The 21,959-nt window shown below is 36.3% G+C and overlaps 1 protein-coding gene across 4 annotated transcripts in view; it reads right to left on the bottom strand.

Annotated features, from left to right (window-relative positions):
• Nucleotides 1–16,612: 16,612 nt before the first annotated feature.
• Nucleotides 16,613–21,959, bottom strand: part of Nt5b (5' nucleotidase B) — a 589,792-nt gene continuing 584,445 nt past the window's right edge. For 3 of the 4 annotated variants that reach the window (XM_090374117.1, XM_090374115.1, XM_090374118.1), the window contains exon 18: nt 16,613–17,607. In XM_090374117.1, coding sequence (XP_090230243.1) covers nt 17,383–17,607 — 225 coding nt within the window. In that variant the 3' untranslated portion in view covers nt 16,613–17,382. The remainder of the gene's footprint in view (nt 17,608–21,959) is intronic. The other variant, XR_016546972.1, reaches the window with a different exon arrangement.

Here is a 21,959-nt window from a genome sequence, read left to right on the forward strand (position 1 = left end):
CACACCAGTCTCCATCGTCTTCTGGCCACCGGCCCACCAGGGATTTCCCAGTAAGGTTTATAGCCAGTCCACCTCTGTCGATAGAGAAAAAATATGAAATTGTGAAACACTTTGAAGGAAATGAAAGAACATGTGATATTGCACGTGCTACAGGCCTAAATGAGGCAATGCCGAGAATTAGAAAGAATGCAGAAAAAATAAAAAACTTTCATAGCAGGAACAACTCAAAGTGTAACAAAATCCATTAGATCAAGACACAGAGAATTGGAAGAGATGGAATGGCTGACAGCCATTTTTGGATAGAAGATCAAACAAAGAACAAGTTTGCTTACGATAGAAGCAAAAGACTATTACGTAATAGAACATGTTTTATTACGTAATAGTCGAAATAAAATACATATTTTATTATGATTATTTATTGTTTGGTAATGTTTTGGTTACAAATGTGTGTTCAACCCCCTAACCCTATTTTTCCCATAGGGCCTATTGTTTATATTGCACGAGTGTTTCTAGGAACACAACTATCGTGCTATATGAGGACTGACTGTATCTGCAATGGAAAAATGATACCAAGGTCGCTGGGACTCTGCCATGATGGGAGATTACTGTTGGTTCCTTAAACGGTAAAGCAATCTGGAGTATCATTGAGTGGGAAACATGTCTAAGTAACATATATTGTGTGTAATAATTACAACCACATATGCTGATATTGTATAAACACAAGAATTTTAAAAAAATGATATATCTTTTGATGTAGATGTGACAGAAGTAAAAGATTGATATTTTCATAATCAGGACATTAATTTTGTTCAGAATAACCAACTTTTGTTCCAGTGGTATGATGAAAAAAAAAAAATTTGTCAGGTAGTGTTTTTAGAAGGGATGGACAGATAAATTGGATACATTTTTTTTTTTTCTGGTTGATGCTGCATGCTTGTTTCCTTCCTTCCTTGTATTATATGCTGCTACTAGTACTATACGGCCTCCGTAGCCGAGTGGGCAGGAGCGGGAGTGCAGTAGCACACGCTCTTTGAGTAGACCGGGGTTCAAGCCCCTGACTGGTGAATATGGTCGATCTGCCAGCGTGGCAGATTATGGTCCATTTCCCTCAACATGAATTGTTGAGGAGGCTTCCATCCTGCAGTGAGTTGATGATGGCTGCACTTTACTTTTTTTTTACTAGTATTATTTCCACATATTGTGGATATTTCTCATCACATCATTCATTCACAATGCTAGTTCCTCATCAATGAGTCCCTTAGAAATGGCAAAATCTTGCTATGGGGTTTTGACCTTTTATTGGCATACATTAAATGTATAGTAATACTGTGCAAACATGATAGAGGGCTTACATAGGAAACTTAATTGCAGTATCAAGTTTTCAGTCTCTGTACAGTGCTGCAGTCAATAAATGCAGTACAAATTGCAAGTTTGTAAATCTCTTAGTATATGCTTTTGAAGTGCATTTATACTGTTCACTATTTCTGAGCGTGAATAAATGTCAATTGTGGGACATTGTCCAAACATCAAATTTTGGTTAGTAGTAGCAAATGATAGAAGGGAGCAAGCTTATACAGCATCAGCAAAAAAAAAAAAAACCTTCATACATCACCTGCCCATTTCCTCTAATAATTTACTTAGTTCTTCCTTTAATTTATTAAAACTACCTACTTCCACAACACCAGATGGAATATTGTTCCAACAATCAGCCATTCACTGACCGAAGGCAACTATCCTTCTTCAATTTGAATTTATATACTCTCGTGTATAGTCTGTGCAAGAGGAACAATGCCACCAGTATTGAGCATACTCAATTCATTCAAAACCTTAAACACCTCAGTTAATCTCCTCACAGGTGCCAAGTCCTTAGTAAGAGTATCCTGTCACGAATCTTACTTCTGTGCACCCATTCCAACAGATCCATATCCTAAAATGAAGTTTCTAGACCTGTATGCAGAATACAAGATGTTGCCTAGCATACCTTATACAGCAGAATAGTTACCACCTTATCAATGAGCTGTCCTACCAGATCCACCTGTACTGCTCAGAGAACTTCATGCATAACTACACAATCATCTCTAGGTCATTTTCTTTGTCTACTAACTAGAGTGTGGTACTACACTCATGTTATTTTGAGAGCACTGCTTCGTTATAAGTATTTGTCAATATTAATTTCCATTTCTCATTGTTATTTGATTGACTGTTTTTTTTTTTTTTTTTTTTTGCAATGGCAGCTTTGGCCATATTTGGCCTAACTGCATATTATGCATATCAACTTTTTTTGGTCATGAAGTGTACAATATTCAGCCTGCCGACCTTTGTATCATCTGCAAACTTAGACATTAAGCTTGATATACCTTCATCAATAATTAATAAATATTGAAAATCAACAATGAGCCCAGCACTAAACCTTTGGGAATCAACTAATAATGTTAATCCACAAAAGTAGTGGCCAGTAATAACCACCATCTTCTACTAAACCATCCTTTATCCATAGCAGTTTCGCACAGCAATGTATTGAGTGTAAATCAATTGCCTTCCTGAAATTCAGGTATATGATATCAAAATTATTTTTTGCATTCAGTACATTACTGCATCATAGTATCCAATCAGATTTATCAGAAACATCTGCCTCTTAACGAATCCATGATGCGACTGCAGTATAACTGCATTCCTGTCTAGATGGTCCTGCATTACTGCTTTAACCAGTGACTCAATTATTTTTCCCAGAACAGAAGTTAAGCTAACAGGTCTGTAATTAGTCATGTCATCCTTTAATCTATCTTTGTGAACTGGGGACATATTTGTACATCTCCCTTGAATCAATAATTTCTCTCATAATTATGGCTAAAGGTTTGCTTACCTCTTTTAATATAATTGGATAGATCCCATCTGGCCCAAGTCTATTTTTACATTTAGATTCAACAATTTCTCTTCTGGCTCCCTGCTAGAATTTGATATACTTCTGACATCTCCCATTCGTAAGTATTTACCCCAAGGGCTCACACATCTGATGAGTATGGGCTTGGCACACTCAGGGTTCTGAGCTGGATATCATCGTTCTTCTCTTATTCCCTTCCAGTGCTAACATAAGTAAAAAAAAAGTCTGCTGCTTTACTATATGCTTAGCATATAGTAAAGCAGCAGACTTGATTGCAGACTGGTTTATATGTTATTAAATATCAGAGAATATCTCTGATACTTTATATGCATCTCATGTATATTAGATCTCTAACACTAGTCTCATTAGTTCATCTAACATAGATTTATATATAAAGTTTGAACTGTACCTGAGTTGGTATAAAAGCTACTAGCTTCTTACACTCAGTGATTACAAAAACAAGATCTCTCTCCTTTACCTCTGACTGTAGTTTTATCATTTAAGTATATCCCACATAAGTACACCATAATCACTACCACCTGATGATTCCTTTATCTGAATATTACTAATGCACTAAGAGTGTTGCTTTCTTGTTGCTACTTTGTGTGTGACCAACCCACAGGGTCTAGTCAGTATCTGGAAAGTTGAAGTCTCCCACTATAAAGCATTCTGATTTACTTGCCAACTCTATATAATTGTTTGTTGTACTCATCATGGTGATCTGGCCTAATGCACTCCTATTCTCATTTTTGTTTTTCCTATGCTTATGTCACCAAACTGTAGGTGGCCTGGTATTTTAAATCACGTTATTTTTGCGCCTGTGTTTATTTGTTAAAAAAAGTGGGGTTTTTTTCTGAACTCTATGTTAATTAGTTATGCTGTGCCTGATGCTGGATTTACAGTTCTTGATGCCTGACTGCTTCTTTGTACTGAATCTTGCTCCCAAAGTAAGTTACTTTAATTTTTGCATTGCTGCTGCCGCTGACCAGTGTCCTGTCGCCATGCTGCTCCACGACTGCTTTCTTTCGTCACTCTGAACCTTGACCTCGACAAATGATTGCTTGAGGTGGTGACCTACTTTCTTCTGGGAATGCAATACAGTGACAATGCTTGCCACAGAAAAACCTTAAAAGGTTTAATTTTCTCAGAGACAAGAAGACTAGTACAATATGTTAGGAATTTACTTGCTTCTGCTGTAGTGAATTCCCACCCACATTCCTCTTTTCTTGTTGGCTGCTAAAACCAAACATATTTTCTAACTTTTGTCAGTTCAGCATAATTTTTACTTTAATATTGAACTTGAAAAGAATAATGTGGCTATATCTTGTCATAGAACAACTGTGCACAGTTTCATTAAAGGCATTACATTCATTCAAAGAATTATTGGGATTTTCCTGTTAAAATGATTTTCTTGCTTTAAAGGTTACTTAATAAATAAACTAACTAATTATATAATAAATTAATAACTAAATATTGTCATAGTACCATTTACATAAATGCTACCAAGAAATACTACTTGTTACCTTCTGTTAATATACTTCACTGACTCTATGAACTGTCTAATCAATACCAACAAAACTGCTGATGGGTCCACTCCAACTCAAGAACAGCTAACTCTACCTTTAGCAACTGACCCTGATAACAATGATACTTCTAGTGATGATTCTTCTGAACACACTACTGCCTCTCCCAATGCGCAACCTTGCAATCTTCTGAAAAGGTTGGAATCTTCAGAAATTGAGTTATTAAATTCTCAATGTGATGCCTGTACCTCTCCCACATTCTCCATCTGTCTGTGAGACTGCTTCTAATTCCACTTCAATGCCTGGTAACTGTGCTTCTGCTACATAGTTCAACTTGATGTTTCTGTAAGTGCTGTGCTGATTCCACTATGGAACTTCTATGTGGCAAAATACTGCATTCTCATGGAGTGCTGATCCCACCAATTCTTCTGAAAGTAGTTTCCAAAAGGTCCCACCCATACCCTTTGTTCATTTTCCACCTAAGCAGGCTGCAGAACGATTACATAAAGAACTTGAGGATTATTTGTTTAAAGAATATAACAAAGTGACTAAACAAGTGTCCGAAACTGTTCTTCGGTACTGGGCCGGCCTTGAACATGCTTTAAATAAACTTCTCTTGGAGAACGCAAAGCTTCAGACTAAACTGGAAAAAAAAATTAAAATCTTATTTCTCTTCTTCGCCTACTATTTCCATCATCTTGACTTATGCTCAAGTATTACCTGGTTCAAGTAGTTCCCGAATTAAAATTGTTAATTCTTAGTTGCATACCATTGCAACTAAGTCCTTCGGCTCCTGCTCAACAGAATATTATTATTCTAAAAGCAGCAGAAAACTCTAATCTGGGTACCGGCCAAGCTATTAAATCAGAAGTGACCAAGACATTGAAGTAAAATGTGAATTACATTAAAATAAATGTTAAGGCTTACTCGTACTAAGGGCGTTCTTATAGAAACTGACTCTGAGGCCAATGCTGTTTGTTTGTTTGTTATTTAGGAGCATTAGCAACTAAGGCCATATTGCTCCGGGAATATGCGGTGGTCATTCCCTGACCTTTCCGCATCCTCAGTATTTGGTGGTGACGGGCTCGAACCCCGGTCTAATCAAGAAGCGTGTGCTACGCACTGCTGCTCTGATGCCGATGCAGCGAAGACTGCATCCCAACTAGATTTGTCTAAAGTGAGAATCTCCTCATCACCCTCTAAAAAATCTGTCTCAGCCATACTTATTTTTGATGTGGAGAAGGACTTATCCAAAGAAGAGTTCTGGATGATCTTTACTTCAAAAATTAATTGCCAAGAAAGAGAAGAACGATATCCAGCTCAGGACCCTGGGTCTACTTCTCTCTCTCTCTCACAGGGTAAATTCAGATTTTTTTTTTTTTTTTTTTTTTTTTGCTGTGGCAGCATAAGTCTCAGGCTTCCTTGCACCACATAGCTAATAATTGTTCTCCTTCTTGGCGATTCCTTTCTACTTCTCTCTCTCTCTCCCTGTCAGGTAATTTGGGAAGTTTTCTGGCTGGTGCAGCATAAGCTTCAGACTTCCTTGCATCATGTGGCTAATAATAATAATAATAATAAAAAATGTGAACCTCCAGTATGTGCAAATTACAAATCTAGAAAGGGTTCCAGACACTATTCGAGATCCACGATGCTCGGAGTTTCTAAGATTAAGAACCGACTATGTGTAATACATCTTATAACCTTCAACTTAATGCATACAAGTCTCATCTAGTTGCAGATGAAATAAGGCAACATCTGGATGTTCGCCAGTTTGATGTACTGGCCCTTACAGAACCATATCATCAAGGCAAAGTGTCTGGCTACCCTCTGTCCATGCAGTGTTCAGTCTGATCATGTTGAACCACACTCTGCATTTGTTATAACAAATGCTAATCCAAATTTTGTCAAAATAAATAGCCTTACCACACAACATGCTGTTTGCATTCATGTTTAGACTTCTAGAACTTCTTATTTTTTAAGTTTCTTTATACCATCCACCTACTTCTGATATCCATAATAACTGCAATATACACCAACCGTATAACTAACTTTATTAAAATAGGAATAATATAGTATAAGACCAGATCAAATTAAAATGATAAAATAAAATACACTGATTGTAGAATAAAAGCAATAAAATAAAATATAAAGAAATAGCAGTTACACTATATGGAATAAAAGCGACAAAAACAACCATAGCAAAGTGGATTACTGTAGCAAAGCCTTGGAACTCTTGAACGATAGGACAACATTTAAAGTTACCAATAGGAATCCCTTGTAGGATTTGAATGGTATGTTAACAAAATCCTGCAGAGTTGGTTGAATGCGGAGATCTGTAAAGACACCTATTGGACACTTCATGCCACGGGGTGCCAGCTGCCTAGGTTTTATGGCCTACGAAAATTGATAAGGTGGGGATTCTGCTTAGGCCAATTGTATCAGTTGTGGGCAGCACTATGCATGCATTATCCAGATTTCTAGCCAAACTAATATCTCCTATCATAGGACATTCGAACTTTACCTTCAAAGACAGTGGAGATTTTACGCAGTTTATACGTGCTCAGATCGTTAAAGAGGGCGAGGGCATGGTATCATTTGATGGTCTCTATTTACATGCATCCCCATCGAACATGGGATGGAATGCATGCACATGGCATTTGGAGAGGGATGACACCTTAAGGGACAGGACTCCCTTGAGCATAGAAGATATTGGTGGTCATGGGCTCAAAACCCGGTCTAATCAAGAAGCGTGTGCTATGCACTGCTGCTCCTGCCCAGCGATAGGCTCTCCAATTAGTGCTATTATAGCAAACCTAGCCATGGAGGAGCTAGAGATTTTGACAGGTTTGTTTCCCCCATGCATGCACGAAAATGATATGGCGACAATACATTCGCCATTGTGCAGAGGGGGAGAGAGAGGATGAAGTTCTGTTTTTTCTTAATAGCTTCTGCCCTTTTATTCAATTTACCTCAGAGGTGGAAAGGGATGCTATCCTCCCTTTCCTTGATGTGTTGGTTTATAGAGATGGCTCCAGAGTAAAAACTAGTGTATATAGAAAAATGGGGGGGGGGCAATATATGCATTATAACATGGCACAAGCCAACAATTACAAGCATGGTGTTATTAGGGCCTTGTCATATAGGGCTGGGTCAAACTGTAGCGAGTCCAAGAAGGATAGAAAGGAGGAGATTAAATATGTCACAGCTGATCTCAGGAAATGCGGGTACCCTCAGATCTTGGATAAATAAGTTCAGGAAGTGAAACATGGACAAAGAGAGCTGCTCGCCCTCATTACCATTCATCCCCTACTATCAGGGCATAACTGAGCAAATCACTCAAGTATCACGTGCTTGCCAGACACGCTGTGTGCAACTGCCAGGGCAAAAATTGCACACAGTCATGTCAAAGGTTAAATACCCATAGAAGGTTGTTGTTGTTATTTGGTTTTCAGCAGCATTAGCAACTAAGGCCATATTACTCCGGGAATATGTGGTGGTCATTTCCTGACCTTTCCGCGTCCTCCGTATTTGGTGGTCACCGGCTTAAACCCCGGTCTAATCAAGAAGCGTGTGCTACGCACTGCTGCTCCTGCCCACGGAAGTGCCCCCCACGGAAGGTACAAGTGGAGTCATATATGAGATTAAATGCCCGGATTGTGGAGAGTGCTATGTTGGTGAGACAAAGCACCATTTCAAAGATCATATGGGAAGAAGATATTAATGCAATAAAGGCTGCAGATTATGGGAAATCTGCTGTGGCCGAATTTTTGGGAGGAGAACCACCAAATTTCACATGGCAATGCCGTCATAGTTGATCACACACATGGATTTTGGAACTGAAAATGGCTTGAGAGTTTGTGGATTTGCTCTTCTGAGCATAAGATTATTAATAATATAGATAGGGGAATCTGTATTCATCCCCTCTTTGAAACCATAATTCTTGGACGGGATGAATGGTGTGGCATACTCCTTTGTCCACCTGGCATGCTCCTAAGCCATTTCTGGTTTCAGTGCATGTGTGGAGGATACTGCACATGCTCCTATGGTAACACGTGCTGCGAGCCTGCAGTTATTTAAGGATGTACCATTGAAGTTAAGTTTTACTGTTGATAAAGGAGGTGTTCACCAATGAAAGCTACTGTTTATTCCATATAGTGTAATTTCTATTACTTTGTATTTTATCTTATTGTACAATCAGTATTTTTATTTTTTTTTGTCATTTTAATTAGATTCAGTTTTATACTATATCTATATATTAATATGGAAGCCATTTTCTTGAGACTGTCACTGTGAACTACTATAGGCCTAACTGATCAGGCTGAAAGTGGTCTCAAATTGAAGGTATATCTTCCTTGGTGTGCAGAAAGATGGTCAAATTTAAAAATTCAGAATAGTTTTATTTTACGGAACGGGCCAGTTTTGTACTACAAACGAGATTAGTTCAAAATTCACTTCATAGATGGAGCCACAGGAAGACGTTAACTGTTAAACATTCTTCTCTTTCTTGGCGATTCCTTTCTACTTCTCACTCTCTGTCTCTCAGGGTAACTCGTAAATTTTTTTGGCTGGTGCAGCATAAGTTGCGCACGCAAGCTCATACACTCATTGCCATTCATTACATTTAATATGTTTAGAACTCATCATTTTATCATTATCAACTTCGAGTTTATTTGTTTTGAGGTTATTTAACCATTTAGAAATATGTCACGGTCAGAATGTGTCTGCCACCATGCTACTCTGACCGGTCGTGTTGAATGTACCTTTCGGCAAAGAAGAAAAATGCATTTTCGTCCAAAAATGTGCATTTAAGGATCCGAAATATTTAATATGTCAGAGTATTGGCTTTCTTAGTGAAAGGTGTGTTCATTGTCGAGCCTTACCTTTTAAAGTGTGAAAAGGTCTGGAATCATTTTTCTACATGTCAAAATGGTAAAGTTTCATTGCCAGCATCCGAAATGCTTGCTTACTCCTTTATATACAGATGACAATGAATTGTCCAAAAATTTTTGTTAGAATATCAGGCAATACAATGCTTTCTCTTTTGTTTCTTTCTAAGCAAATGTTAAACTGCCATCCGGTCATGGGCCTTACACATTTCAGAAGAAAAGCTTAAGGCCCACGCATTTCATTCTATCAGTTCCTTATTTCCAGGGCAACACAAAACCCTGGCTTATGGCCAATTATTTATATATTAATACGGAAGCCATTTTCTTGAGATGGCCATTGTGAACAACTGATTGGGCTGAAAGTGGTCTCAAATTGAAGATATTTCTTCTTAGGTGTGCAAAAAAATGAGAAAATATAAAAATTCCAAATGGTTTTATTTTATGGAATGAGCCAGTTTTGTCTACTAGTGCTACCTACCTTAGCCCCTCTACACCGCCATGCTACTCTGATTGGTGTTGAACGTGCCTTGTTGCAAAGAAGAAATGCATTTTCATGCTCTTACAGATGCATCCAGGATCGGTTTGAAATGTGCATTTAAGGATCCAAAAGATTTAATATATCACACAGTATTGGCTTACTTAATTGAAAGGCGTGTTCATTGTCAAGCCTTACATTTTAAGTATGAAAAAGTTGGGGATCATTTTATTTTATTGCAGAATATGGCAATTTCAGAAGGATTGATCAATGGTACGAGACATAGTTAAAGTTTTGGATCTAGACATAACAGGAGAAGCAAAAGGAAAATGGGTATTCTTACCCCGTGTAGACTTAACTCCATCTGATTTGACTTTGCCATTCTCATTTAAGAGACAGCAGTTTTCTATTCAGCTAGCTTTTGCGATGACTATAAATAAAAGTCAAGGGCAAATTTTTGATAGAGTCGGAATTACGCTTCCTAACTATTTAGTTACAGCCAACTGTGGGTGGCAATGTCTCGGGTCAGATCATTCCAACATGTTAAGATAAGGTTACCAGAAGGGCACAAGAATATAAAAAAATTTAGTTTTCAGATTAGTATTATAGGGACTGTACAAGTGAAAATTATTATGCAACGTGCACATTTTGAATAATTGGAAAGATGGTGAAACGAACAAAAATTTGTTTCCTCAGATACAAGAAATGAAACACAATTCGACACATACTAGCTTACCTGCTCACAACCAAACATGGACTACATTTCTTTAGGAAAGCTAGAGAAAAACTTACCAATTACGAAATTTTCACAACGGGTATAACTAGTTCCTATTTTAATAAAGTTTTAGTTATGCGTTTGGTATATTATATTGCAGTTATTATGAATCGGAACATTCCCAAACCCAGAGACCTATTTAAAGAGTTCTGATATCATTTATACCTTGATAATGTTATTACTATTGTTGGTTCCGCATTCCTTTTCATCATGTCAGATGCCGATACAAAGTCTACTCTGGTTTTTATCTTCCTCTTATGCTAAAGGCAAACTTATTGAAGAATTCTTATCCTCTCATCACCTTGTTACTCTCAACCAGCCTGACATGCCTTTTGCCTTCAGCTATACAGAGTAATATTAACATAATATTACTCTGTATAATATTAGAGTAATATTAACATAATAGTAACTGCATATGCTTCCACTGTTTCTGATTGATCTGTTAACTCTGGCATTTGCTCTAGTGATGACAAAGCTATTACCCTTGTGATTAAGTCTTCCTCTAGAAATACTTTTCCTCTGCAGGACATTCACCTCATTTTCCTTAAAAGTATATTATGGTCTCTTTGATGATGCTCATCCCCAGGGACTCACATCTGGTGAGTATGGGCTTGGCATACCCAGAGTCCTGAGCTGGATATCATCATTCTTCTCTTTCTTGGCAATTCCCTTTTACTTTTGACTCTCTCTCAGGGTAACTTGGAAATTTTTTTTTGGCTGTTGCAGCATAAGCCTCAGGCTTCCTTGCACAATGTAGCTAATAATAATAATAAAATTTTAATTTCCAGACTATGATGAGTATTATTGCTTCCTGAGTATTGAGTCTTCCTGTTGAGATACTTTTCCTCTACAGGACATTCACCTCTTTTCCATTAAAAGTATATTATGGTCTCTTTGATGATGCTCTTCAATTCCCATTTGCAGACTCTATGATGAGTATTTTTGCTAATTACTCTGCATGTGACCGTGCATTGTGTGTCTAGGATGCTTTGTTCACGGCCTACTCTTGTGCTACTAAGAGGAAAGTGCTGCCTAAACATCCAAAACCATGGTAAGTCATGGCTTGAACATCTTACATCATGTGTTTCGTGCTTGCTAATTGTTCCAATAACATCGTACAAGCTGACCAACCACAGACGTTGAGCAGCTTAAAAATGAATATCACAACCTCAAAAGGCTATATGCCAAGGCCATAAAAGACAGTAAAAGATCCACTTGGAGAACATTTGTTTTAACTGCAGGTAATTCTGACCCTTGGGAGCTGATTCATCATTTCTCTACAAAGTTCATCCTCCAGAAATTTACCAGGCTGTTGTCTCACACAATGCCGAAACTCTGACTTGGACTAGCACTGTCAGTGCCACGCTTGATGCACTTCTTCCGTCAGATGACCCCTGCTGTAATTTTCCTATTCACCAACAAATTTGACCTCTCAACTGTGTCCATCTTACTTCTGATTCCACTTCTTGCTTCAGCAAGGCATAGGTTGATTCAGAAATCTCTAAAATCTGGACTTGATAACCACAAGGGCATTTTTATCAAGCGATTACACAAACTCTACCTATGTCTTTGTTACACTCTATAATAAATGTTTTAACAAGGCAAATTTTCCTGTCCTTTGGAATTTACCACCTAAAAAACTGCATAATTGATACTGAATTTGGACTTAGTAATGTTCCACAAAAAGATTTATTTATTCAACAAGTTAACCAGGTGATGAATACACACAACAGTTCAGCTTTACGTGAACTTCGAGAAAATAAAGACATTATTATTCAGAGAGCTAACTCGGCATTTTCATCCTTGGCCACACGTATATAGCATTATAAAACCATTTAGACAGGTGATACAATTTGGAAATAAGAACTGGTAATTTATCATGGTAAGCCATGATAATTTATTCTCACTAGATATTACCTCGTTATATACGAATGTAAACGTTGAATACACATGAGATATTCTTTGGGATATGTTAAATAATAATTCAATACCGATTAATAATATGAAGCTTCCCATTAAAGAAAATTTTCACTTAATTAAACTCTTCGTTGAAGCCAGCTATATCACCTTTCGAGACAAGTATAGAGATAAATTTTTGGTTTGCCAATGGGATTTAGCCTGAGCAGCCTAATATCGGAGATCTATCTGTCAACGATTGAACATATACATTTGACTCAAATTTACATTGGACAGAGAAAATACGGATACTAAATCATTAGATTTTCTAAATTTCACGCTTACTCCAGACGCAAATAAAATCCAATTTAACATCTGTTGTAAACCTACAAACACCAATATGCTTCTGCATTATAGCAGCTATCACCCATTCACCTACAAAAGATTGATTATCTTTAATCAATTTCTCAATGCTTATAAATATCTATCCTATTAATATAACTGAAATCAGTGGTTCATAAATTTCAATTTAAACAAAAAAATTCTTACTTTTTTTTTGTCTAAAATGAAAAGAGGAAATAAAATAAAGGCATAACATCAACTAGTTATTGTTATGCCTTTATATGCAGATTCTGTCATTGTTATTCAATGACAGAATCTGCTTTGGCTCAGAAATACAAATATTAACCAGGAGATTCTTAAACAGGTGTTACCCACTTGCTACAGTCGACAGAATTAGGGTACAAGCTAAGGATAGAGCACAAAAAAATACACCAACCAACAAGACTAATATCAAAAAATACTTTATTTTATTTCTGTCCCATATGTTGAACAGTTTTTTTTTTTTTTTAAACACAACTGTGGCTAGGACTGATGCTGTCATCAGTCCTACAGGGAAAAGAAGCTATTAAAAATATTTCCATTTTCTTTGTTTACCCATCCTATTAATATAACTGAAATCAGTGGTTCATAAATTTCAATTTAAACAAAAAAATTCTTACTTTTTTTTTGTCTAAAATGAAAAGAGGAAATAAAATAAAGGCATAACATCAACTAGTTACTGTTATGCCTTTATTTGCAGATTCTGTCATTGTTATTCAATGACAGAATCTGCTTTGGCTCAGAAATACAAATATTAACCAGGAGATTCTTAAACAGGTGTTACCCACTTGCTACAGTCGACAGAATTAGGGTACAAGCTAAGGATAGAGCACAAAAAAATACACCAACCAACAAGACTAATATCAAAAAATACTTTATTTTATTTCTGTCCCATATGTTGAACAGTGGCACAAACAACTTAACAGATTCTTTAAAGATACCGAATTTAAAATTGTAGCCAGGCCAATACGGAAATTACACTATACTGAACAATCGCTCAGTCCTTTCCTCGTTGATGAATGCTGAGTGTCAAATGACAAATGCTGGATGTACCAGTATGATCCGGAGACTAAAGACATGCCAAAGCAGTGGAAGCACACCTCCCAAAAAGGCAAAGACCATTCTATCTGCAAAGAAGGTGACGTCCGTGTTTTGGGACAGAAAAGTGATTATCCTGACGGATTACCTACCTCGTGGTTCCACACTTACCGGAGACTCCTACCAAAATTTTTTTGAAAAAAAGTTACACAATGCTTTGATGGTGAAACGGCATGGAATGTTAACTAAAGATGTCTGTCTTCTGTCAGACAATGAACTGGCTCACACAGCCATTGCTACCACCACCAACTTTGCTGGCCAGTTCGGCTTCGAACTACTGCAGCACCCACCATATTCTTCAGACCTAGTACCGTCAGACTTCTTGTGTCGAGAAATGAAGAAACCATTGCATGGACACCACTTTGATTCTTCGCGGGACGTCATCAATGAAGTGGCCAACCGGGCTACCCAAGTAGGTAAAGTGCCTGCCTGGCAACCCAAAGGGCGCGGGTTCAATTCCTGCCTCGGGCTGGATATCACGATGGTGCCGAACCAACAGTTGGTTGGGTATCCCGGCCACGATACACGAAGGAAGCAAGAAAAAACTGGTTCCTTCGTGTATTGATCACATCAAAAGAAATAAATAAATCAATGAAGTGGAATCATGGTTTTAGGCAAAAAAAAGTGCAGACTTCTATAATCAAGGCATTAAACAACTTATCCATAGATGGGAGAAATGTGTAAAAGAGTACATAGAAAAGGATTAAAAGTTACTGTGGTATTTCACCTTTCTAGTGTTATTATTCTATGCAAAAAGGTGTGAACTTTTTGATATCCACTGCGATCCTAAAACCGAAAGCACTTGTTGCTGGAACCACCTGGTTGAACTCTGTCAAGATTGGTGGTCTTCTTCTTTCAAAGGTATGATTACAAGAAAGTTTATTCCATCTGTGTCCTTTGCTTTACAAAAGTCTGTTCTAAAATGGTTCAGTCTCCTCACGTTTTCTTTTAACTGGCCATGTTTCCCTTTGTGCTAAACTTGCTAGGTTTAACCTATCTGATTCTCTCTCCTCTGTAACTGTGGCAGCCCAGAAGACTGGCAGCATGTTCTTTTCACCTCTCCATATTACTTGGATCTTTATCAGTCTCTGTCTGCTGTGTGTGTCTACCATTTTCTCTGGGCAGTGAGTAGTCTCTCTCGATCTCTCTCTCTCTCTTGGACTCCAAAGAAAAATTTAATCTTCTGCAAGGTTTTACACAAAACCTTCACCAGATGTGGGCCATTCATCAGTAGTGCTTCACTTCAAGGAACTACTCCTATCACCACCATAGTCACTATGACCATCTTTAGCTCAAATACCATCTTTACCACAAAATCAACTTGGACAGTTGCTAATCTTACTTTTACAACACCGAACGATATCACTTTGTTTTCCTGACTTCTATTGCCTGCTGGCCTCAGCCGGAATCATCGGTTGACACAGGTTATACTGTGTGGAATCTTTATCACTTCTCTCTATTCACTTTTAATTCATGTCTTTTCCTTTTTTGCGTCTATCAGGTGTTTACTTTTTATTCTTCCTTTTACTGTTATTATTTCCTCCATTGCTGGCACCAGCCTTGCTCTGGTGTGGGATTTTTATTTTATTGATTTTTATTTTTATTATTTTTTTTTCTGTGCTATCAAATCTTTTTTGGCCGGTGCAGTAAGCCTGAGGCTTCCTTGCACCATATATGGCTAATAATAATAATTGCTTATTTCTGTTATCTTTATTTTACTTGCTCATATTTTGACATTAAGTACATGACACTCGAGGTACATGACAAGCGGCCTCCGTAGCCGAGTGGTCAAGAGCAGGAGTGAAGTAGCACATGCTCTTTGAGTAGACCGGGGTTCAAGCCCCTGACTGCTGAATACGGTCGATCTGCCAACCCGCACTGGACCAGCGTGGCAGATTATGGTCCATTTTCCCTCAGCATGAATTGTTGAGGAGGCTTCCATCCTGCAGTGGGTTGATAATGGCTGCACTTTACCTTTTTTTTTTTACTCAAGGTTTAGACAGAAGGTATCAGATTTGCTAATTTTAATATAATTTTTGATTATTTTGGATAGCTAAACTTGCAAATGACAAACAGATAACTTCTAATTATTCATTAGATGTATTGAATGGTGCTAGCACTCATCAACGTACCATTCAATGTAGCCTATTATCATTATTTGGCCTCAACATTATTATTTTACTTTCCTTTTATTTTATTAATAATTATTTATTTATAGGGTATAACGCAAAAACCCAACTCAGACTATCTTAGCCTTCATAGGTTCTTTTGGCCTCACGGCTCACTTTGAATGCTTCTATTCTGAATAATTGTGTTATACTGTATAGTACAATACACTATTATACTTATGATATATATACACACACACAGTTCATCTCTCTCCCTTTTATTTAAACTTGCCTCTGTAAAGCAAAAAAAGAAAAAAAGAAAAGACAAAACATTTTTGAAAGCAGCAGCTGCAATTTCAAATAGCACAATTTATTGTTATTCATAAAAATTTGGTAACACTTTTTAGCATTGTAATACAGCATTTTATGGAATGTTGACAGTAACAAAATTTTATTGAATCTTGGAATGCGATTACTAAGAGACTTATTTGCCTATTTTATAAATGAAAAGTATCATTTTAAAAATACATTACAAAAAAATTGCTTGTTATATATATATAGAGAGAGACAGTGTTACTTCTTCCCTAAAAGTATTATTTTTGATAAAAACAAGTTATCTAATGCAAAATAACTTCAGAATATTAAAATACTTGATATTCTAGCTATGTATTTTATTCAAAGGATATGTAGTAAAATAGACAGACAGCTTGCATATTAGTGCTTTTTTTCCCCCCCCTCCTGATATGAAGTAAGAGGTTTTCTTAGGACCGAACAGAGATACAGGGAAAAGAAGCTATTAAAAATATTTCCATTTTCTTTGTTTACCCATCCTATTAATATAACTGAAATCAGTGGTTCATAAATTTCAATTTAAACAAAAAAATTCTTACTTTTTTTTTGTCTAAAATGAAAAGAGGAAATAAAATAAAGGCATAACATCAACTAGTTATTATAAGTCAGCAAAAGCTAAAAGTGTTATATTTTAATACATTGCGTAAAGAATTAATATACAAATTTCAAACAAATGCAGATTTAGTTAATTATAATTTAAATATGATGCAAGAAATAGTACAGAAATCTTCAAAAAGAGTTTTATGCATAAAATAAGGTAGGAATATACACTTTAAACATGAATACAGTATTAAAAGTTCTGAAAAATTCTTCACATTTTTTACACAAAAAATTTACAAGTCTAAATTACACAAATTACATAATTCTTCATACAAGACCACTCTTACAACAAACTGAAAAAAGTCAGTTAATAATTCACAGAATCTGCAGCCAGAAATATGTCCATCAGCTTCACTGGAAAGAGTCCAAATAAACACAGTCCATAACCCCAAATTAAGTGTTTGCATTTTATTGGTCTATTGACTTATCTGTATCATCTTCATCATCTGTATCATGATGATGAGTAATAACATCAGGGGTCTCGGGATAGAGATGTGGAACTGAACTTTCACTATTTTCAAGCCTTGAACGTCTTCGCAACGTTGATTCATGTGGCTGGTCAAAATTTTCTTCTGATTCTCCATTCAATATAAGAGAACACTCATCATGCTCAACTGTGGATTCATGTGGCATCTAAAAATATTACATGTGGATAAAATGCTGTTTTTTTTTGTTTTTTTTTGTTTTTTTTTTATAAATTTGTAATTGCAACTAAAACAACAGTTAGCAAAATCAAATTTCTCCTAATATCAAGGGAATACACAAAACATAGATTAGAAATGTAATAATTTCTACAGCTAGCTGGTTGAAAACTTATTCACTGTTAAAAATATTGTGGGAAGGTTTGAAGGCATAAAAAGAGATGCCAAAGAAAATGGAATGCAATGATTTGCTTCAACTGGGATGTTGACAATACCTAATGCAATTGTTTAGTACAGAAATAGCAAACTTTTTCCACCCTGCATGCCAAAAATAAGAATTTCTGCATGCCCAAAAAAAAGTTGACTGAAATTACAAAGTAGTCCCAATTTTTTTTATTATAAAAAAAAACGATAATAATATTTGAAAGATTTCAATGAGATCTTTGTTGCTATATAATTCTGCACACAATTACACGTCAGCAGTGAAGCCTACTGGTTTTTACTGCTGATAGAGAGTGAAACAAGATTGTCTTCAAATTAATATATATATATATTTTTTAAATCTTTTCCTGTAGCATACCACATTTGTGGTGGAAATGCATTGCATGCCACCTGGGAGCAGATTCAAAAGAATCGGAATCAATATCCCCACTGATCCATGTCTTCAGCCACAAAATGTTTTTGTCAATTGCATAAAAGAATTATGTTAAGTGATTATAAAAAAATATATATATATAAAATAAATACCCATCTTCACAGAATCAATGTCATGAGGAGCTCATTAATGTCCCTATTTACTTGTGCTAAGTTAACACTAAAAGGTTGTAAATATTCAGAATCATAATTTCTGACAATTTATGGCAAACCAATGTCACGCATGCCACTTCATCTCTCACCTATGGTATCAGCATTGGAGGTGCCACAAATTTTCACTTAGATTAAGAAAATGAAATTGATCAATCTAAGTCATATGAAAATTCAATTCAGTGAAGGGAAAAAATGGCTAGGACTGATGACAGCATCAGTCCTAGCCACAGTTGTGTTTAAAAAAAAAAAAAAAAAAAAAACCTTTGCTGAGTTCTGTTTTATTAAAATATTTCACTCTTACATGGGGCTTATCAGAAGCTACTGGCAGTGTGCATCCAAAGGCTCACTTAGAACACTGAATAGCAGTATGCTAATCCTGGATGTAGGTCCTATCTAAATCAAAGGGGAAAAATGTACTTTTTTTTATTTTTTATTCTACTATGTGATCCCAGCCAGCTTTCCCAGCAATCCTGCAACCTATTTGCAATGCTGTACCACTGAACAATGTTGATGTACAATTATCTCAGATGCCCTTGTAGAGGGTCGGTTCATTGTAATGTAATGTACATATCACATGCAAAACCATGGAGGGTCTGACACTAAAGTCCCAATATAGGGTTTTGATGATCTCCAAGAATCCAATTGACACTTGTAGGTCTACCATGAAGATTCAAAATGAGTAGAAGTCCAATCCAGGAAGTGGAATTCTAAACCAGAAATGCAGTCACAATGAAGGAGTCAACTTTTCCTCAAACCTGAACAGTCTCAACAGTACAGCAGTTAACAGTAAAGGGAAATATCATAGTCAGTCTCCATATACAGTTTCTGGAACTACAATAATCCACAGCATCGAGGAAGCAACCATAATTCAATCCAACAGGCTCATTGTGGTGGTCTCACCCTCTACTAGAGCCCCAATTTCTCCAATACAAGTCTGTCCAAAACGTGTCAGCAGTCTCCTCAACAACTGCTCTGTATCACCTGTTAGTGGAAGAGACATCTGGAGGATGTATCATGAGGGTTTTTTTAGAAGCCATAGTGTTCACAGGGTAGGCTCCCACCTATAATCAGAACGGTACCACTCATCCTGCAACCACCCCATGTACCAAAATAATATTCTGTTCTAATATAGCATGCCATGTCTCTTTTAACTGCCATTTAGTATCTGGCTCATGCTCCTCCAACTGCAACAAGAACTGCCATTTTCTAGATAGACCACAAAATTTATAAGGGTGTAAAAATCTTTTTATCCAACAGGTGTTCACATCCATCGATTAATTGTCCTCTCAAGTCACAATACTCAGCACGTTCATAACTCAGCACGTTCATAGAAAAGATGGTTCCAATCTTCTGGGAGTCCACAAGTATGTAGAGCGATTCCAAATTCCATTAACTTTGCAAAAACGAACCATGTCCAATCAAAAGATGAGACTGGGTTTAAAGCATGTTGCTCACTGCTTACCATTAACATTTACTATCAGAAAAAAAAAGTTTTCATTAACATTTCTTTCACACGATTGCTCCATCAATTCTTGCCACTATTTCGCCAATTTCTTCCATAGACACTTCCTTTCCTCTTTGTAATTTGCATCACAATCAATTTCAAGTGACAACATATGGCAGCCGCTTTCTTAGATGATAATTCATTGATAGAAACACCAAATGTAAATCCAGTGGTAGACAACCTATAAAAACTTGTAGTGCATCAGTAGTTAGTTTGACAGATCATACACATCTTCAATAGGATCGCTGAATTGAAAAGATCTTTTGCACATGAATTTCTGTAAAAGCGGAGCCCAACCAGATATGTGATGCATATCCCACAATTGGCAGGAAAATGCAGTCATAAGATAAGACCAATGCTTTATCCCTGATGACCCATTCTTTCCTAGCAGTGGAAGAAGGTATTATTAAAATATCTCAATTTGTTTTGTTTCAATATGGATAAAAAATGGTAAACATTTATAGATATAGATATTTATGGACAGAAATAGATATTTGTTCATAAGAACCAGCCACTGAAAATTCCACTATTGAACAGAAGAGATACAAGAGATTATTTGATAAATTTATATATACAAAGAATCCATTCTTAATTATAGAGCAGTTTATGGCTTATAATCAGAAATTAATGTCAAAACTGTACAGAATATGATAACTAAGATGTATATTCTATAGTTGGATGATTTTATTGGGGCATCAGCTTCAAACCTATAAAATAAGATTTTGGTACCCTCATCTAGATGAAACTGAATAACAGTGGATTCCGGTTATTTGGGACATGTTGAGACTAAGTGCACTTTGGCCCGATTAAGGGACTGCCCCAATTATGGGAAGTTTCATGTACAGTCTCAATCATAACGACTCATTCAATGTACAATCAGATCACGTTATGATGGACTCGCCATGGTAAAATACCATTCACTATACAATATGGAGTAAGTACTGGTTATAGTGATCACATTAGTGAATTGAAATATTTTAATTCTAGCCTTGATTCTAATAAGCAAAAATAGAAGGAATATTATCTACAGGCTATAAAAGTAAAGGTAAAAATAAATTAAGTGCAAATTTACCTTTACTTTTATAGCCTGTAGATAATTTCCTGTGGAAAATATTCTTCCGTGAAAATCAGAAGGATAATTTCCACAAGTTAAAATAAATTTACGCTTACGCGCATAGCTTAATTAATACGTACATACTAACTACATGATATTTCTGTTCACTGATATTTTGGAGGGAGGTTTAAAATTTAAAATAGTAAAAAAGGTAAGCAATCAATAACAAAGAACACAGCAAGCACAAATTGCAACTAACACGATATGCGCAAGTGAGAACGGAGTAAAAAGTTGCGAAGCTTAAAAAATAGGAATGAAGAGAACATTCTGAAAATTTTATTTGTTTTTTATATGACTGAAGATTTCATGGAAGAGGAACCATATTTCACCATAATAACAAAAAACCCACAGAATTCCAGCTATCGGTATTATCACAAATGCAATAAGATCAAGTTTACTACCCATTTATAATAGATTGCACTAACAGAAAAGCCCAATAAAGTGGAAACTGCTAATTGTTTTATGGTTGTGACTTCCAGAAATCTGACTGAACCACGTGGTCAGGTTGGAGACAATCGTAGGGTAATCTTGAGTGCTGCAGTCTCCTGCCCCAATTAAGCAAAGAAAACCCTGACTATTTTCTTGATTAGCTCTGTTCTTTAAGATTTTAAACAGCTGCCCCAATTAACTGGTGGCCCAAATAACCAGAATCCCACTGTACACCAAATAAAGTTGGTTTGAGGGATGATGACACAGTGCGTCATCATCAGCCCTCAAAAGAAAGAAAAAAAAAAAAGGTGTCTTGTACAGGGTCAAGCAAACTACTTCCTCTCTATGTTCCTTGCACAGAGTAGACTGCCATAATTTGATTATAGACTAATCTGGTATAATTTATCTGGGAAAACATGCCTTAATATATCTTTGTCATTGAGGATATCTTAATTCTTATTTTTCTCTGTTCTATAGAGAACAGAGAAAA

This window comes from Mastigoproctus giganteus, chromosome 5, assembly GCF_048544385.1.
Source record: "Mastigoproctus giganteus isolate SK-2022 chromosome 5, ASM4854438v1, whole genome shotgun sequence".
Classification (NCBI taxonomy): domain Eukaryota; kingdom Metazoa; phylum Arthropoda; class Arachnida; order Uropygi; family Thelyphonidae; genus Mastigoproctus; species Mastigoproctus giganteus.